This window comes from Musca autumnalis, unplaced genomic scaffold (genome assembly GCF_047663935.1).
Source record: "Musca autumnalis isolate F117 unplaced genomic scaffold, ASM4766393v1 scaffold_3, whole genome shotgun sequence".
NCBI classification, from domain to species: domain Eukaryota; kingdom Metazoa; phylum Arthropoda; class Insecta; order Diptera; family Muscidae; genus Musca; species Musca autumnalis.
In genome coordinates, this window is record NW_027411866.1 from 150,282,907 (window position 1) to 150,300,755 (window position 17,849).

General features: G+C 35.8%; 1 protein-coding gene across 2 annotated transcripts in view; it reads right to left on the bottom strand.

The window, feature by feature from the left end:
• LOC141397908 (peptide transporter family 1) overlaps nt 1–17,150 on the bottom strand; it is a 45,248-nt gene extending 28,098 nt beyond the window's left edge. Inside the window, exon 1 of one of the 2 annotated variants that reach the window (XM_073974826.1) lies at nt 16,807–17,150. In XM_073974826.1, coding sequence (XP_073830927.1) covers nt 16,807–16,822 — 16 coding nt within the window. In that variant the 5' untranslated portion in view covers nt 16,823–17,150. The remainder of the gene's footprint in view (nt 1–16,806) is intronic. The other variant, XM_073974827.1, reaches the window with a different exon arrangement.
• Between the last annotated feature and the right edge of the window lie 699 nt (nt 17,151–17,849).

Consider the following 17,849-nt stretch of genomic DNA (forward strand, 5'->3'; position numbering starts at 1 on the left):
ATAGGTCCACGTTTAGGTATAGCCGCCATATAAATGTACCCTCAGATTTTCGGTATTTTGACAATTTTAGCGAAGTTTTCTAACTGATTCGGCCTTAATTTGGCATTCTGAATGAACGAAATACCTCCATGCAACAAATGGTAAATATCGGTCTACGTTTAGGTATAGCCCCCAAATAAACGTACCTCCCGATTTTCGAAATTTTGACGATTTTACCCACATTTTCCAACCGATTGTGTCTGTAGATTTGCATTTTGAGTTCTGAGTGTGCAAAATACCTCCTTGCAAAAAATGTACAGTATAGGTCTAAGTTTAGGTATAGCTCCCATATAAACGTACCTCCCGATTTTTGGAATTTTGACGATTTTACAGGCGTGGTATTAGAGAAGTAGCATAGCGGGTGGCAGATGGGGGCAGCTGGACTTTTTTTAATCGTAAAATCGAGACTTTCCCCTGCATTCTAAAAAAATTTCGAGACTCACAAATGCTCATAAAATTAGTAAAACAAAAAATTAGTAAACATAAATTAATAATAATTATATTAAAAAGTAGCAGAAAAAAACATTTATAAAGAATTTATTTTTAATGATGTTAGAAAACGAATTATGAATTTGTTTTTTTCGTAAAAACATTGTCAATGCCATCACCTATAAGTTTCATTTTAAAAATTGAAAAAATTTTTGAAAAACATTTATCTCTCCATTTTTTTATAATTTTACTCATATCCTACGAATGCTTTGCTGGTGTATTTTTCGTTTTTAAAGCCTCGCATACAAATCACAACTTCTTCGACTTAACTTGGCGTACAACCGCTGTTAATTTTCAAAAATAAAGCTGGATGTTAAAAATTTGATATGTATAGAGAATATTTACAGTGAGTGTCAAAAATATTACGTTTTAAAATTCACCAATAATAACACCTCAGTATTTTAGAAGCCCATACCGAATATTCAAAAAAACCAAATACTTAAAAAAATGTTGGTCCTGTGGCAATTAAAAAATGTAGGTAACATGGATCCGTGGCAACCCTATAAGCGAGAATAACAAAGAAGAAGTTGTTAACCCTGTTTTCTATGCGTCAAAAATATTCGGTTTTTGTAACTTTTGTTAAATATTTTGGCAAAATACCGGTCAATATCGAACTTTTTCTGCAATATCAGTATAAATTTCAATAATTGCGAAGAGAATCTTTGTTTCTGTGTGCAGAAATATCATATTTCATAGCAAATTATCAAAATTTAGGGATAAGGAAAAACGCTATCCTAGAAAAGAGAAAACTGTTTATATTTCATTATAAAAACGGCAGAAGTAAAGGGAATTTTTGCTTATTTTTTAATATTTAGTCGAATATAGTTGAAATAATGTGGAAAAGTCACGAAAACACAGAAATAATCGATTTCGTGAAACACTTAAGCCAGCCAAACCAAGGACTGGGAGGGAAGGTAGAGGTATCTTCTGGAAAAATGGCGGCTAAACCGCCCTTAATTTTCTTGAAATTAGTCACCGAGACCTAAATGACTTTCAGAAGATAAAAAATATGCACTTACATTCCAAAACAATCGTAAGGATAAAGCCTTTCATGGCCTTGTAACACATCACACACTTATCGGCTTATTTACGTAACCAAAATCTAGTTCAAGCTTCGCCTTGATGTACCTTCAAAACTTGATGTACATCAGAAACTTGGTGAAAAGGAGTTAGTTTTGAATGTCTAAGCCGGAAAAACAGTATACCACCAAGTTTCCGGCCTTTCTGTGTACTCCAACACAAAAAGTACGAAGGAGCTTCTAGGAGGCATTTTCAATTTCAATCGGAATAAAATTTGTCGCCATCAATTTTTTGATTTTTGTCCACGGGCGGAACCACTGTGGTCTTCTATGGGAAGGAAAAAAATTCAAAATACGAGCTACCCCAATCCACAATCGGCCATAAAGAGGACGAATATATCAATCTGCTTTTACGGTGAATATTAAATTATTTCTAAAATGCATCCTTGATCGGATTCTTAAATATTATTAAACACATTTGCATTTGAGAAACCAAAGGTCGACAACAGAGAAGCCACTTCGACTACGGTTATGACTTTTTTACAACCTCGTATCCCTGTGCGATATTTTGATGAGTTTTTATTTATTATTATAAAGAGATTCGATGTAAAAAAGCTTCCGCACAAAAAGCTTTTAAAGTTTTTATAGTGCAGAAATTTTGACAATTTTGAGAAGTCACTGTAAGCAGATATTTAACTGAAAACAAGGTATAGGGCCACACGACATCACCAAAATGACATAACCGTTTGTTTCTCACTAATTTTATCATCATATTATAACATATATATCACTTTATATTATATATAACATTATTTCAAATATCATAAAAATTAAAAGTTTGTACGGGACCTTGTTTAATATTTAAATGAAATAAAAGTTATTTTAGTCATTAATAGGCAAAAGGGCATTCATTCGGGCAACATGAAATAATTTTTTGATAAAATTGTTAGTTTCATTTCATAGAATTTTTCAAAAAAATTTTCTTTTAAAGTGGTTTGTGCGGAACCTTTTTTACAATAAAATGGAATGCATGTTATTTTAGGCATTGATAGGTAAAAGTTCATTAATTCTCACTACAGTAAATCATTTTTGAGAAAAAATTTCAAAATGTCATAACCCTAACTACCACAGCCGATATGTCTGATGAGCTGCAAAACCAACTAGTCACATAATTTGGTGGTTGTGTGGATTCGAATCATTAGCTCTCTTTTTTCACTCGCAAAAAAAAAATTGGTCATTAAGGTTACCTCTAAACGAAAATATTAATAAAATATTATCTTTCATACATTATCCCCCATTATTATAAGTATAATTTTGTTATAGTTTGGATTTATCGAACAGATTTATAGCGTTCCGGTTAACTTAAAATTAAAAGTGATGATTGAATTTCATGGAGGAGCTTCTTTCAATGTAAAAATTATATTTTTAATGCCTCTAAATTGGTTTATTTTGCGTTTTCAAATCCATCAGATAGTAAAAGAACACTATTATATATGTATGGCCCTATATCTGATTTTTTTATCTAAATATTCAATATGGAGTACTGGGCCAGAGTGAAATTTCTTGTGAAAAAATGTCAATTGAATAAAAACTTTTCTTATCTAATTTTAACTCATTAAAGATCCTACAATGTGATTATGAAAACAATTATTAAATACAAATAACATCAATTGAAATCTTATAGATTAGTAGCAATCATATATAAAATACATTGTGTTTAATTATTTGCTTATCATGAGACATGTTTCATATTAAAAACAATTTTCCATTTAGTAGTACAATGTACATGAAGTACTATTTACGAGGAAATTTCATACTACTGTCCCAAATAGCTTGTTATCAGAAAAGAAAATAAATTATGTATTTCACCTTCAAGTCAAAACATTTTTCTATTTCGTAAAATATTTTTTTAAAATCAATTTCTATAGTTCATATAGGATTGTATCTGAATCGTAATTTTTAGTTGTACCATAAATTATTTAACACACAAGACATTGTTGAATTTATGCCAAACAAAATCTATGGTTGCACCTAGTGTATACGGGGGACACTCGAAAACCTTCTAGCTTAGGCAACTCATAGTGTCGCCAGGTGTCATTTGACATTTTTTGGAACGCTTTTAGCCCAAGCGTACTTAGATTAGTTTGACATGTGTTGGGTTCCCAGCAAACCAAATGATATCCGACACATCGGAACAATTTCGGAATCAAAATCGTTCAGATTTCGTTCCGATTTCTAAACGACTTTCGTGGGGAATTCCTTCAGATTTCGTTCCGATTTCGGAGAGAATGTCGGAAGTAAATTTATTTTTCACTTCGAATATGCTACTGTTTTTCCTCCGATTTCGGTACGAATTCGGATCGATATGTCGGAAACAAATTTCCCTTCGCACAACAACCACCTTTTGTATATATCTAACAAGCAACATTTAGTTTGTTGTCGAAAAACAAAATGCTTGGTCTTAAAATTCGCATAAACAATTTTTAAATATTTTAAATATAAATTCAACATATAAAAATTCAACCTAGTGCTGATGGACTTAACATATTCGTTCACAAAGTTTACATTGATCTACTATAACTACAAAATAATAACAACAGTGAAAATCATTAGATGCGTTTGAAATTACAATCTTCCAATAAAAAACATAACAAAGAAAAATTTAACAATAAAAAGAGGCGTCAGAAAAAAATTTTTCCTTCGATATTTATACGACATTATTCCAAAATCGTTTAGAAATCTTTACAAAGATTCGGAAGGTACCGCAGATTTTCATACGACATTGATCAGAAATCGTTCAAAAATCTGTACGAAAATTCGGATGAAAAAATTCGCACTCCGAATTTCCCAAGGATTTTCTTTCGATTTCTTTCCGAAGTCTGACCTAAATCGATCCGAATTCGATCCGACATTTCGTTCCGAAATTATGTCAACTACTCCATACAACCTCCGTTAAGATATCGTTAAGATTTCGAATTAGAAATCGGACGTATAGTCCGAATTTTGTTCCGATTTCGGTACGATTGGTTTGCTGGGTTGTTACAGTGACTTGAAAAAATCACTTTGCAAAAAAATGGAATTTACTTGTGAACATTTTCGTCCGATAATTTTTCATAACTTTCGACGTGGATAATCACGGCAAGAGTGCATCGATCAAATGAACCCTGCTACTACGTTAGAAAAAAATCACATACGCTATGTTAGGATCATTTGATGACCCATTTATTGAAAAAAATTATATAGTATACATTTTTAAAAGGTTTTTAAGGCGTGGCACAGTGGATCCACCCATTGGCCAAAAATAAAAAAATAATGTCAAAATTTTGGGACAACATCTGGCAAATGTGACAGCTATGACATGGGCCCTTTTAAAAATATATTAGTTTCTGTTTCATTCGAACGCGATCTTCTTAAGAATAGCTTCAAAAGTCGGAACATTTGACTAATATTTTTTGTTGTGAGTACAACCTATATTTTAAGTGCAAGTAAATATTTTCAAAATATCGCGAAACTAATACGTATAGCAAAATACAGTGGATTTTGAAGGTGGAGGTAATAGTTTAATTTTCATTAAAATATAGTGTTTTAGCGTGTTGTGGAATTCTAGTTAGCTGCATACTTTCTTAGTGTATTTTGTAATGCCAATTTAATCCTATACTTAAATTTGACCTAAGGTTTTAGTCATGATGCCCCCCAGTGCCCACCACGGGCATAATTTTCCAAGGTAGGTCATGGCTGACTAAAGCTGCCCTAGAATAGCGTTTCTATGGATATGTTAACGTATAACTCTGTTTGTTATCTGACCACGTACATTAACATAATTGTCATCAGTGGCAAGATGAAGAAATCTTCTTCCAAACTTGTCTTACGTTGGTGGTACGTGTATTCCAGGAAGAACGCTGTAAAATCTATATTAAAATTTTTTTTCAGACAAAAATGTTGATTTTTTAATCCGCTAAATTGGTTGGATTTTACGTTGTTTTGGAGATTGTTTTGTTTCCCCAAGCCTATTTTCGCATCATAAGATAATCGGGACCTTTGTTCATGTCATTTTGCATTAACAGCATAAAACAATTCTTAACGTATAGCCCCTCCAGAGGGGAAAGGGGGGAGAATGTTACGCTCGTGGTTTCTTAAAACACTCCATTCCAAGCCATGTCTGAATTTGGTATCACCGCAAAGCTCATTCGACTTTGTAAAATGACTCTAACTGACACAAGGTCTTCAGTTAAAATAAGAAAGAACCTAACCGAAGAGTTTTGTACCAAAAGAGGTTTCAGGCAAGGAGACAGCCTTTCGTGTGATCTTTTCAACATCCTGCTAGAAAAGGTTATACGAGAGGCAAACGTCAAAAGAAGTGGCACAATCTACACCAATAGCCACATGTTACTTGCTTATGCTGATGATATAGACATTATGGGACGATCAGTAAAAGAAGTAACCGATACCTTTATGAAGGTCGAAGGAGAATGTGCTAGAGTGGGTCTGGCGGTAAACGGCGAGAAGACCAAGCTGATGGTGTCGACGCGCAATGCGTCCATTGAGATCGGACCAACTGTTGAAGTTGGTTCCTATAATTTTGAGGTAGTAAAAGACTTCGTATACCTCGGCACCGCCGTAAACACACAAAAAGACATCAGTTGTGAAGTAAAAAGAAGAATTGCATTGGCCAACAGATGCTTCTTTGGCTTAAGTAAGCATTCAAAAACAAAGCCACAACTCCTCAAACAAAAATAACGCTTAACAAAACACAGATACTACCAGTGCTGATGTATGGTTCCAAAGCCTGGGTACTTGCGCAAGCAGATAAGGCAGTGCTTGGCGTGTTTGAGAGAAAATGTCTTCGAAAGATCTACGGACCGATTTGCGTTGCCGGTGAATATCGACGTCGTATGAACCACGAGCTGTATCTGCTATACAACGACATCAATAAAGTTAATCGAACGAAGGACGTCCAAAAACGGCCGTTGTGCCAGAAAAAATAAGCCGTTCGTTAGCGGATAATCCAAGATCGCCATGTTAAATACCCTGAGATAGAGGCATACTTGGGAATTTATTCCACCAACTGAGATTTGATATTGCATGAACAACTGGCCGCAAAAATGGATTTGTAAACAAAACCAATCGCGGTACTTCAAACGACATTTATAAGATTGTCGCAGACGACGAATCTTGGATCTATGCTTAGGAGCCCGAAACAAAACAGGAATCGACCGTTTGGGCCTTCGAAAGCGAGCTAAATCCAACGAAATTCGTTCATGGAAGAAGACCTTCGACGCAAATTGTCGCCTGTTTTTTTGTTGACAGTTGAGAAATGTAGGACGGTTAATTCTGAGTGCTACACTACAATTTGTTTGCCTGAAGTCTCCTGAGAAATTCGATAAACGAACAAGAGAAGGCGAATTGTTCTGCATCATGACAATGCGAGCTCCCACACAGCGATTGAAACCAGCGTCTGTTTGACCGGAAAAAACGTAGAATTAATGGGTCATGCGCCGTACAGCCATGACTGGGGATCTAATGACTTCATTTGATTGCAGCACACCAAGAAAAAAAGGCGTGGTTAACGATTTTCGTCGCCAGAATATGCTGTAAAAGCGTCACAATCAAACCAATACATGGTCGAATGTCAAACTGTCCTGAGTACGCTTAGGCAAAAAACTGTCAAACTTTCCAAAAAAACTCTCAAATGACAACTGGCGACACTGCGTGTTGCCAGAAGGTTTTCGGGTGACCCTCGTATTTTTCAAAAAGTGGTTTTTGATTTGCTTTATTTTTTGCTGTTGTGTACAGTACATTTTCAGATTTTTTGTTTTTGATTGAAGGTTCCAGAGATATCGCGCATTTGAAAAAGTCGAATTCTGTAAAAACTATGTGCAAAGAAATAATCAACTTCGTTGTGCACAGTGGGCTTAGATGCAGTTTTGGCGATTTAATATTTAAAATCAATTTTTATTTTCGATTTTCTTGATTTTTTTTTGTATTAAACTACGAAAATTGGAAGTCCTATTTGGTAATGGGATTCGAATTATTACTTTTTTCTTACTTTTTTTTTAAATTCGTCAATAATTCTTCTTCGTTTTTAGCAGTGTGAAATATTTGTCATATTAACAATAAAATAAAAAAATTAACAATTTTAACATTTTTGCTGTTGTTTTATCAAGGAATTTATCTTAAAGATTCTATAAACTCTTAATTGGTCGATTTTGAAAATGGTTAAACAATTACTGTTCCAGCATTAGTGCGTATTACTGAATTAAATTTTTGTGTGTCCGCGATAGGCTTAGTCTTTTAATATCTCAAATTCAAATCCTCCTTCGTATTTAAATAATAATCTTCTAGAGAAAATATCACTTTAATATTTGATAAATTATTAGGCTCGGACGCCCATTCATATAATTCCCAAGCTGTAGTTATTTGATTATAAATGAAGTTAGATTATTGTCCAGCTGGTACAATAACTGGTAAACCATTTTTAAATCGAAAAATAAAGGAGTTTTAAGATGTTTAAGATAAATTCCTAAATAAAATAACAAAACAAATGTTAATAAATTCAACTTTTTATTTTTTATTTTATTTTTTTTTTGTAAAATAACAAATGTTTCACAATGGTATAAAGCAAAAAATTTCCTAACAAAATAAAAAAAAAATAGAAAAAAAGTAATTATTCGAATCCCGCTGCAAATAGGACTTAAAATTTTTGTAATTAACCATAGTTTAATATAAAAATTTTCAAGAAAATCGAAGAGTACAATAACTGATAAAAATTGATATTAAATGTTAAATCGCGAAAATTGCATCCAAATCCACTGTGAAATTTTTTGCTATTTGTTATTAGATAGCTGCAAAGAACAAAAAATACAAAAAACAATATTTCCATCTGGACCAATATTAAAGAGGTAATGAGTATATCTTTGCACATAGTTTTTACAAAATTCGACATTTTCAAGAAGCGATATCTCTGGAACCGTTAGTCAAAAAAAATCTGGAAATATACTGAAATTTTTTGCTGAGGAGCAGTATCAACACAACAAAAAATAAAGGACGTTAAAAATCACAGATAGTTAACAATTCCCTTTATTGCTCTCAAAATATGTTTGCTCTGACCAAATTCCTACTCTACGTATAGAAGGGTTATATAGGTTAGGTTAGATATCTTAACATTGTAATATTAGGGAGGTACTTGGTTCAAAATTCATTACTACCACAGGAAGTTTTGAATATGAAATCATGTGTCTCTCTTTGAAAAAAAAATAGATTTGAGTTAAAAATGTTGTACGTGCATATACACACTATGTTATTATGCCACGAGTCGGATTTACCTAATACACCCTGCTTAACCTACTATCACACTTTTATTCTGATAACTATCAAAATTTAGTCATCGTTTCAATTTTGTTATTTACCACACAACTGGAATTTATTGTGTTAGAATAACGTTTTCCTTGTTATTTTCCTTAGTTTTCATTGATAAATATCAGAGAGCTTTGCGATAATTCCCATTTTTTGAATTGCAGCACTTCAGACTCGGCGATTAGCAAAACGACGCGGTTATATTTATCTCCTTCGGCTGGCTGTTATAAACTACATGGCTTGTTTTTTGTTGTACTCTGATTCTCATCGTTGCTGTTTCCTGCTATCAGCAGTGGTGATAAAGTTGTACTTGTTCCCGCTATAATCTGATATGCGTTTGAATTCATGTTTCTAAATTTATTACCTTCGTGTAATTAATCGAATAATAAAAGTGGCCAACAAATATGTCAACAATATATTGGCGCTGTTATAAATTTTCCCCTTTTTTCTGGTGTTTACAAAATAGTCAGGTTTAATCCGATGTTGTTGTTATTAATACAATTTTGGTTTATATGCATGTGGGAAGAGTGGATTTTTTTAGAAGCAAGGAAGACTGGTAGTCGCAGATCTCAAGACAAATCCTCATTAGTTCCCTTGTATTTTTTGTACAAGATTTTTTTTTGTAGTCGACATAACAAGTGAGTAGAAAACACAGGGATCGTATACCCAGCAAAATGTTTGATTTCAGAGAAGTGATTGAATCATGAGCGACAGTTATTCCTCTATATTTCTAAAATTCGACACACCACAGCGTAAAGATCGGATCTTCTCGTTGATGACAGTTGTGACAGATTAAGTGTCTATATAGCTGAATTAGTTCAGTTCTTCCTACTGAAAAATATGAAAAATACGCCGCTAAATCTACTGTTCACCACTTCGACTGACGAAATGAAGCTCCCCCTGATCATAGTGGTCAAATACCCGCACAAACCACTGCTATCCATCATAACATCACAAAGCCCTCTGGTCGCTGCCCATTAGCATTTGGGGTGCTGACAAAGAAAACTTGTTGATATCTTACCAAGTAGGCCTATCGGTGGTAAGCTTAACGGCGCACACTGTGGTATACAAACGTTACCGCTATGCAGTGGAAGAACATCCAAAAGTACCATAATGCAAACATGAGGGGTGCAAAAGGGTGCCTCAAAATGCCTCCAACTTCTGGAGTAAGTGACAATTTTACCGGGTCATTAGCAAAATAAGGTGTTTGAATGTTGTCGTCATTTGCATCCCAGCCACAATATTGTGGACAAACTTCCTCCACACAGGCACGTCAGGATAGATTTTCTTGATCTTCTTGATGCTTTATATATAAACGGCAACCTCTAGATCAAAGAACCTATATGACAGCTTTGAATAGCATTCACACTGATGTAGTAGGTATTTTATAGGAAGTACATATATTATTGGAAGAATGTGTAATAAAGATCTTATGGAAGGTCTTCTAATAACTGTATTCTAAAGGAAGGGGTCCTATTAAAGCTTTCTATGGGAGAAGAAAATTTTGTATGGAGACAAGGATCTTCTATGGTAAGGAAATTTTTTTTTTAAATTTTTCAAGAAAGAATCAGTCAGCTGTGCTGACAGAGTCATAACCTCAGCCACTGACAAAAAAAAAAAAAAAACAAAAACAAGAAAACCAAATCAAACACTATAATTATGCCGTTTATAAAATATATTGATTTGGTATCACGAGTTTGCTTTGTAGGTACCGTAATGTGGGACTATACCAAATCATTGACATATACCATATACCAAACTTCTTCATGAAGGACTTGGGTATACGATTTGGCCGAAACTTTTCACATCGTCAAATTTATTTCAAGTTCCAAGAAGGCCTATATTGGACAACATCTTCGGGTTGCCTCCCTCACAAAAGTTTGAAATGTTGCTTAATTTCAGCTTAAGGGTTGTTCGAGGTTTGTTTTGGAAATTTTTACTGAGGGTACTGCTTGACATCCTTTTACAGTAATATAATGTGTTTTGTAGGCAAGTTCATGCTTACGGATGATAATGGTTCAAAAGCTCTAAAAATACCTATGTTGACAAACTAAACGGACTGATGGACACGACAACTGTCGAATGGAGTTGGTAGAAGCTGACATTGATCCAACCTTTGCACATTGTAATATTTCTCTCAAACTTAAATTAAGTTCGAAGCTATATCGGACAACTCCTTGGACACCCTCACATCAATTCAACATGGTCGCTTAAAAAGTGGTGTCTTTAGACCAGGGTTTCGGAGTCGGAGTCTACGAGTCGGAGTCGAGTTATTTTTTTCGACTCTTACTCCGGGTAATTTTTTCTACAATATAAAAATATAATATTGAATTCGGGACACAATTTTTTTTTCAAAAATCATTATTTATTTTAAAGGAGAGCAAAAAAAAAAAAAACATATAAGCACACGGAGAGAACGATTCACAGGATATTTACTGTCATTTGAAGTCTAGTCTTTTCATCTATATTTTGCGCCGGTGTTTTATTGGGCTGGGTGCCACCGTGGTGCAATGGTATGCACGCCCGCCTCGCACGCCAAAGGTCGTGGGTTCGATTCCCCGGCCAAGCAACATCAAACATTTTCAACGGTGGCAAAATACCCCTCAGTAATGTTGGCGACATTTCCTGAGTATTTCAGCCTTGAATAACTTCTCCACAAGTGGTGTCTTAAGACACGCCGTTCGGACTCGGCGATAAACAGTAGGTCCCATATCATTGAGCTAAATATGAATCGGGGTGCACTCGTTGATATGAGAGAAGTCTCCCTTGTCCCGTATGGGATGTTGTGGAACAATGTTATGTTATGTTTTATTGGGCTTTTTAACTGGGAATTACCTCTTAAGGCTCTCGAAGAATTTTAAACTGTTGGCTTATATCCATTTTAAAATCTGGTCATGAATTGCTTATAATTTTTACTGCTTGTAGTCCTTATGATTTGTATTGTCCCTTTATTTTCACATAGTCTTGTGCCAGACTATGAACATTTTCATGAAAATGCTTTGTAACCCGCCCCCCTCCCCCTAGCAGAAAACAGCCTACTATGAAAAACGAAAGAAAATCAAAACAAACCCCTCTAAAGTTGACGACCCCCGCAAACGCTTGAAGGACTATGATCTGCGAATCTGCACCTGGAATGTTCGCACTCTTTATAGAGAAGGTGCAGTTTACGCGCTGGCAGATGTACTTGAAAAGTACAAGGCCGACATTACTGCCACGCAGGAAATACGATGGACTGGGAAAGATGTCACAACAACACCTAAAGGTTACACACTGTATTATAGCTGCCATGACACAAAGCATGAGTTTGGTTGCTGTTTTGTAGTTGGTCAGAGGTTAAAAATCTGGTCTCCAGCTTCAACCCAGTGAATGAAAGACTTGCTACAATTCGATTAAAAGCAAAATTCTTCAACATCATCTTTATCTGCGCTCATGCTCCAACCGAAGACAAGGACGAACAGACCAAAGATATATTCAACGAGCGCTTAGAAGAAACATATGGCCGTTGTCCTGCCCATGACATTAAAATTGTTCTAGGCGATTTTAAATTGGAAAGGAGAATATCTGTGGACAAACAGTCGGGAAATTCAGTCTACATAGTGAAACATCAGACAATGGAATGAGGCTGATAGACTTCGCAACGGCAAAAAACATGGTAGTTAGCAGTACCAGATTTAAGCATCTAGATATTCATAAGGGCACTTGGCTGTCTCCAGATTAAACAATAAGTAATCAAATTGATCACGTTGTGATAGATGGAAGACATTCATCGAGCGTGTTGGATGTACGATCGTTCCGAGGAGCAAACATAGATTCGGACCATTACCTCGTTGCAGCAAAGGTACGTACCCGTCTAAACGTTGCAAATAACAGACATACACAACACGAAAGTTAGACATCGGTAAGCTGCAATCACAACAGATAGCCACAGCATATTCCACTCAACTAGCCCAATTGCTTAATCAAAGCACTCCTCATCCCGATAACATATCAGCACAATGGCAAAATATTGCCCACTCCATGAAAACAGCCGCAAAATCAGTACTTGGATATAAGAGACCTCCACCAAAGAATCCATGGTATGACCAGGAGTGCCGTGGTGCTACCGAAGAAAAAAATGTGGCATATAGGGCTACTTTACAATCAGTAGCAACGCGTAGCGCACGAGAGAGGTATCGGGAGAAAAGGAGAGAGGAGAAACGTCTTTTCCGCAGGAAAAAGAGAGAGATGGAAAAGTGGGAGTGTGAACAAATAGAGATGTATAGGAGACAGAACGAAGTCCGAAAATTCTACCAAAGAGTGAAGCATCAAACTGATGGCTTTGGTACAGGCATATCCTCCTGTAGAGGCCAACAAGGTAATTTGGTAACTGATACAGATAGTGTGCTCAGGATATGGAAAGAACATTTTTCCAAACTGTTGGTATCCGATAGCAGCGAAGACGACGAAGAAACCACAGTCCCAATCCCACAAGACGGTATTGAATGTATACCGCCCAGCCAAGATGAGGTAAAATACAGCAATAAACCGGCTGAAGAATAATAAGGCGGCAGGAGCAGATGACCTACCAGCCGAGCTGTTCAAAACCGGAGGCGACACGCTGATAAGGTGTATGCATCAGCTAGTTAGCACAATCTGGCAGGAAGAACGCATACCCGACGATTGGAACGTGAGCGTCCTCTGTCCAGTCCACAAGAAGGGTGATAAGACTGTGTGCTCCAATTACAGGGGCATAAGTCTGCTCCCTATTGGATATAAGATAGTATTTGGCATATTGTGTGAAAGACTAAAGCCTATGGTCAATGAAATTATTGGACCCTATCAGTGCGGCTTCAGACCTGGCAAAACCACTATTGGCCAGATATTTACCTTGAGACAAATCCTGGAAAAGACCCAAGAAATGCAGATCGACACCTTCCATCTTTTCGACGATTATAAATCAGCATTCGACAGCTCTACACGTTCAAAGGTGTTCCAAGCCATGTCTGATTTTGGTATTCCTGCAAAGCTCATTCGGCTTTGTAGAAAGACATTAACTGAGACGAGATCCTTAAATAGGAAAGAACCTCTCCGAAGAGTTTGGTACCAAAAAAGGTTTCAGACAAGGAGACAGCCTTTCGTGTGATCTCTTCAACATCCTGCTAGAAAATGTTATACGAGAGGCAAACGTCAAAAGAAATGGCACAATCTGCACCAATAGTCACATGTTACTTGCTTATGCTGATGATATAGACATCATGGGCCCATCAGTAAAAGAAGTAACTGATACCTTTATAAAGGTCGAAGGAGAATCTGCGAAAGTGGGTCTGGCGGTAAACGGTGAGAAGTCCAAGTTGATGATGTCGACGCGCGTCCATTGAGCTCGGACCGACTGTGGAAGTTGGTTCCTATAATATTGAGGTAGTAAAAGACTTCGTCTACCTCGGCACCTCCGTAAACACAACAAACGACGTCAGTTGTGAAATAAAAAGAAGAATTGTATTGACCAACAGATGCTACTTTGGTTTAAGTAAGCAGTTTAAAAACAAAGCCACATCTCGTCAAACAAATATAACGCTCTACAAAACACTGATACTACCCATGCTGATGTATGGCTCCGAAGCCTGGGTATGGAATGTATTTAGGGCATTTTCAGAATTTTGTGGGACTTTTTGGATATTTGAACTTGCCGACAAAAATGTGGATTAGGATTATAGTTCAAAAGCTTTGCGAAGGAGGGAATGAACCGACATAGTGCATTACGGAAGTGGATCTTATTTTGAGAGTCATATCTTTTCGATAGATATTGCGCCCACTAATCATTTCAGTGGGGCATCGTACACCTGTTGGACCAGTATGCCAGGAAGCAGGGACTTGTCCACGGAAAACATAATATGGCTGTAAACAGGACCACATAGAACATCATCGGTATAAATTTCCAAAGGATCTCGGAACAGACGCTAAACTGCACTTGGACACAAATGTTGACATTTTGTTTTTTTTTAGAACATAAACTAAGTTTGGACAAAATATGACGAAGGCCAAATTTTTACCACATCGGTTTATCAGTTCGAGAGTTATTGTGCTCTTCAGCTACTACATATGGTGACATTGAGGTTTTTCCCAACATTTGGGCTGTTTTCCGAAGAAGTATGGACTTGCCACTGAAAAACTTTTGCCGTCGTAATTGAGACAGCGATTGCAAGTTGCTTCAACAGATATCAAAGTAAGTCAAGAGCAGGTAATAAAGTGAACTTATCCGAAATTTTGTGTGGGAAGTACCCGAAGGAATGGACAAATATAGTCCATATTCAAACCTGATCTATATCTCCAAATCGGTCCTTCCCTTCAAGAGTTATCGTGCGCACAATTTTTACGAACATTTATGAACTTTTGTGGGCGAGTTATGGCTTATCTTCGAACATAAACTCAGTTTCGACAAAATAGTATGAAGGCCAAATTTTGGATCGAATCGGCAGATCCGTTCGAGAGTTATCTTGCGCACCTACCACGACACACGGTGTCATAGGGTTTTTTGAACCTTTCAAGCTATTTTTTCAGGAAGTATGGTTTTGCCCCTGATGAAACTTGTACCGCCGTATTGGGTGCCGTGAATACAATTTGTTACAACAAAAATCAAAACGATTCAAGAGCAGGTCCTAAACTGTACTTTTCCGAAATTTTGTGTGGGAGGTACCCGAAGGCGTGGACCGATTGAGTCCATATTGGATCCTCATCTAAGATTGATAGAAATTTCACGATGTGCAAAGTATGGACCAAATCGGTTACTTACTTCTAGAGTTATCGTGCTCACAAATTTTCCGAGCATTTTCGAACATTTGTGGGGGAGGTACCGGAAGGAGTGGACCGATATTACCCATATTCGAACTTAAACTAAGTTTGGACGAAATATTGCGAAATCCAAATTTTGGACCAAATCGGTTCATCCGTTCGAGAGTTATCGTGCGCTCCAGCCAGACAGACAGATGGACGGACATTGTTAAATCCTCTCCAAATTGTCTGAAACACATTTCGTCCAAACATACTTGGGGTCTAAAACCATTATTTCGATGAGGCACATTTTGCCCGTATGAAAGTGTATAATATACCCTCGTTAGCATAAATGCTGAGGGTATAAAAATGCATAATTTGATGCACTTCCAAATCACTTGTACATATGATTTAACTGCATCTTTGGAGTATAAGAAACAAGAAATGAAATACAACGTTTTTCAGAGCGTTTAAGGTATATGTCTAAATTTTTATATTGTCCATATAGAACGGTAACGACGCTTTCATACAGACAATTGCCGATATATGTAGGTCATGATTATATTAAATCCGCATAAATATTCGGCTATGTTATGGTAGGAACTCCGTGTCTAGCAATTTCCTACTGAAGTGGGTGTTACTTGGTATTTCGGATTTCTCCAGGTCTCATTGTTGTAAATTTATAAACCAAATGGAACTAAATACTCCATTTTATACTTCAATACAATTCGTGGTGAGGGTATAAAAAGTTTCTTTTTCAAAATATTATCGTAGTTATAAATGTACTCAAGATTTTAAAATAATATTTATGTGTATGGTGTATACATTTATTTGCATACTTTGTATTATTGCATAATTTCATTTATTATTTCTCTTTATTAGTGTTTTCAAATTGTTTAGATTTTTTTTTTCTTTTTTTCACAGGTTGTAAAAGTTAACTAACAAAATTCACACAGTTCTCGTTAGATTAAATTTTTTCTCACAACTGACAGAATGCAAAGTGATTGTTCACAGATAGATAGAGTTTAATGACTTTTTCAAATGTTTTGCTTGTCGCCGCCACTCAATTATTCAAAAAAGTGTCAATATTTGTTTTTAGTAATTTTTTAATATAAAAACTTTCACTTAAATTAAAAATATATTAATATGAATTTAGTACCGTTTTCATCCGTCATCTTGTCGTCGTTTTAGATGTAACAAAATATTTCCAAAAAAGTCCTTTTGTTATCCTTATACGATCGTAATCCACATTCGCGTATATTAAGAACAAATTTTGTACAACAAAATTGTATAGAACTTTTGTTTTTTGTAGCCGTTAAACAGGGTTACGTTTTAATTAAACGCGTCCTCGTCTGTTAACGGCAATTAGCAGACTAACTGAACTTCAATTGCCATTTCAGTTAAGAGAGAACAGAGCTTCACTCATACATTGATACTTGGAAGTTTAACGCTGTTATTGATATTGTTTCTTGATGTTGTTGTACTGAACGACTGCAATCTTCATTCGTTTGGCTTTTTATCATCAATGGTATTGTCATAAAACATCGAAATTGAAATCAAGAGCAACAATACAAGAACATTTACCAGAAGGCATAGTGCATAAATGCTTTTACCACATAAACTAAAAAACCAACAACAGGTTGGGTAAAACCTTAAATAGATTACAGTTGTATAGTGTGAAGATGTGATAACATAAATCGCTTATCAGTCTTTTGAGAATTTATGAGTAGAATTTTGAATGGTTCAAATCTGTACCTGCCTACCCCTCTCCTAACAGTCCACCCCCCTTGAGCCCCTTGAGCTTTCATTGATAACTAACATTTAAGAGTATTGAGTTATCGACGTAAAATCGTTTCGAATGAAATCTTTCAAGGGGCTAATGAAAAAAAGTAAAAGTTCAAATTGAGTGCATTTTTGTTTCTTTACGATGAGAACAGGAAGTTGAAATAAAAAATTGAAATATTTGATGACATTTTTATACCCTCAGCCTTTATACTGGCGAGGCTTTGAGACTTTGATACGATAAAAATGTGCCTTATCGAAGTAATGGTTTTAGGTCCTAAGTTTGTTTGGACGAAATCGGTTTCGCTATCTTGAAGTTTAAAGACATGCATCCGATTTTTTATACCACCAACCACAATGTGGAGGGTATAATTATATTTGTCATTCCGTTTGTACTTTCTTACTTACTTTACAGAACAT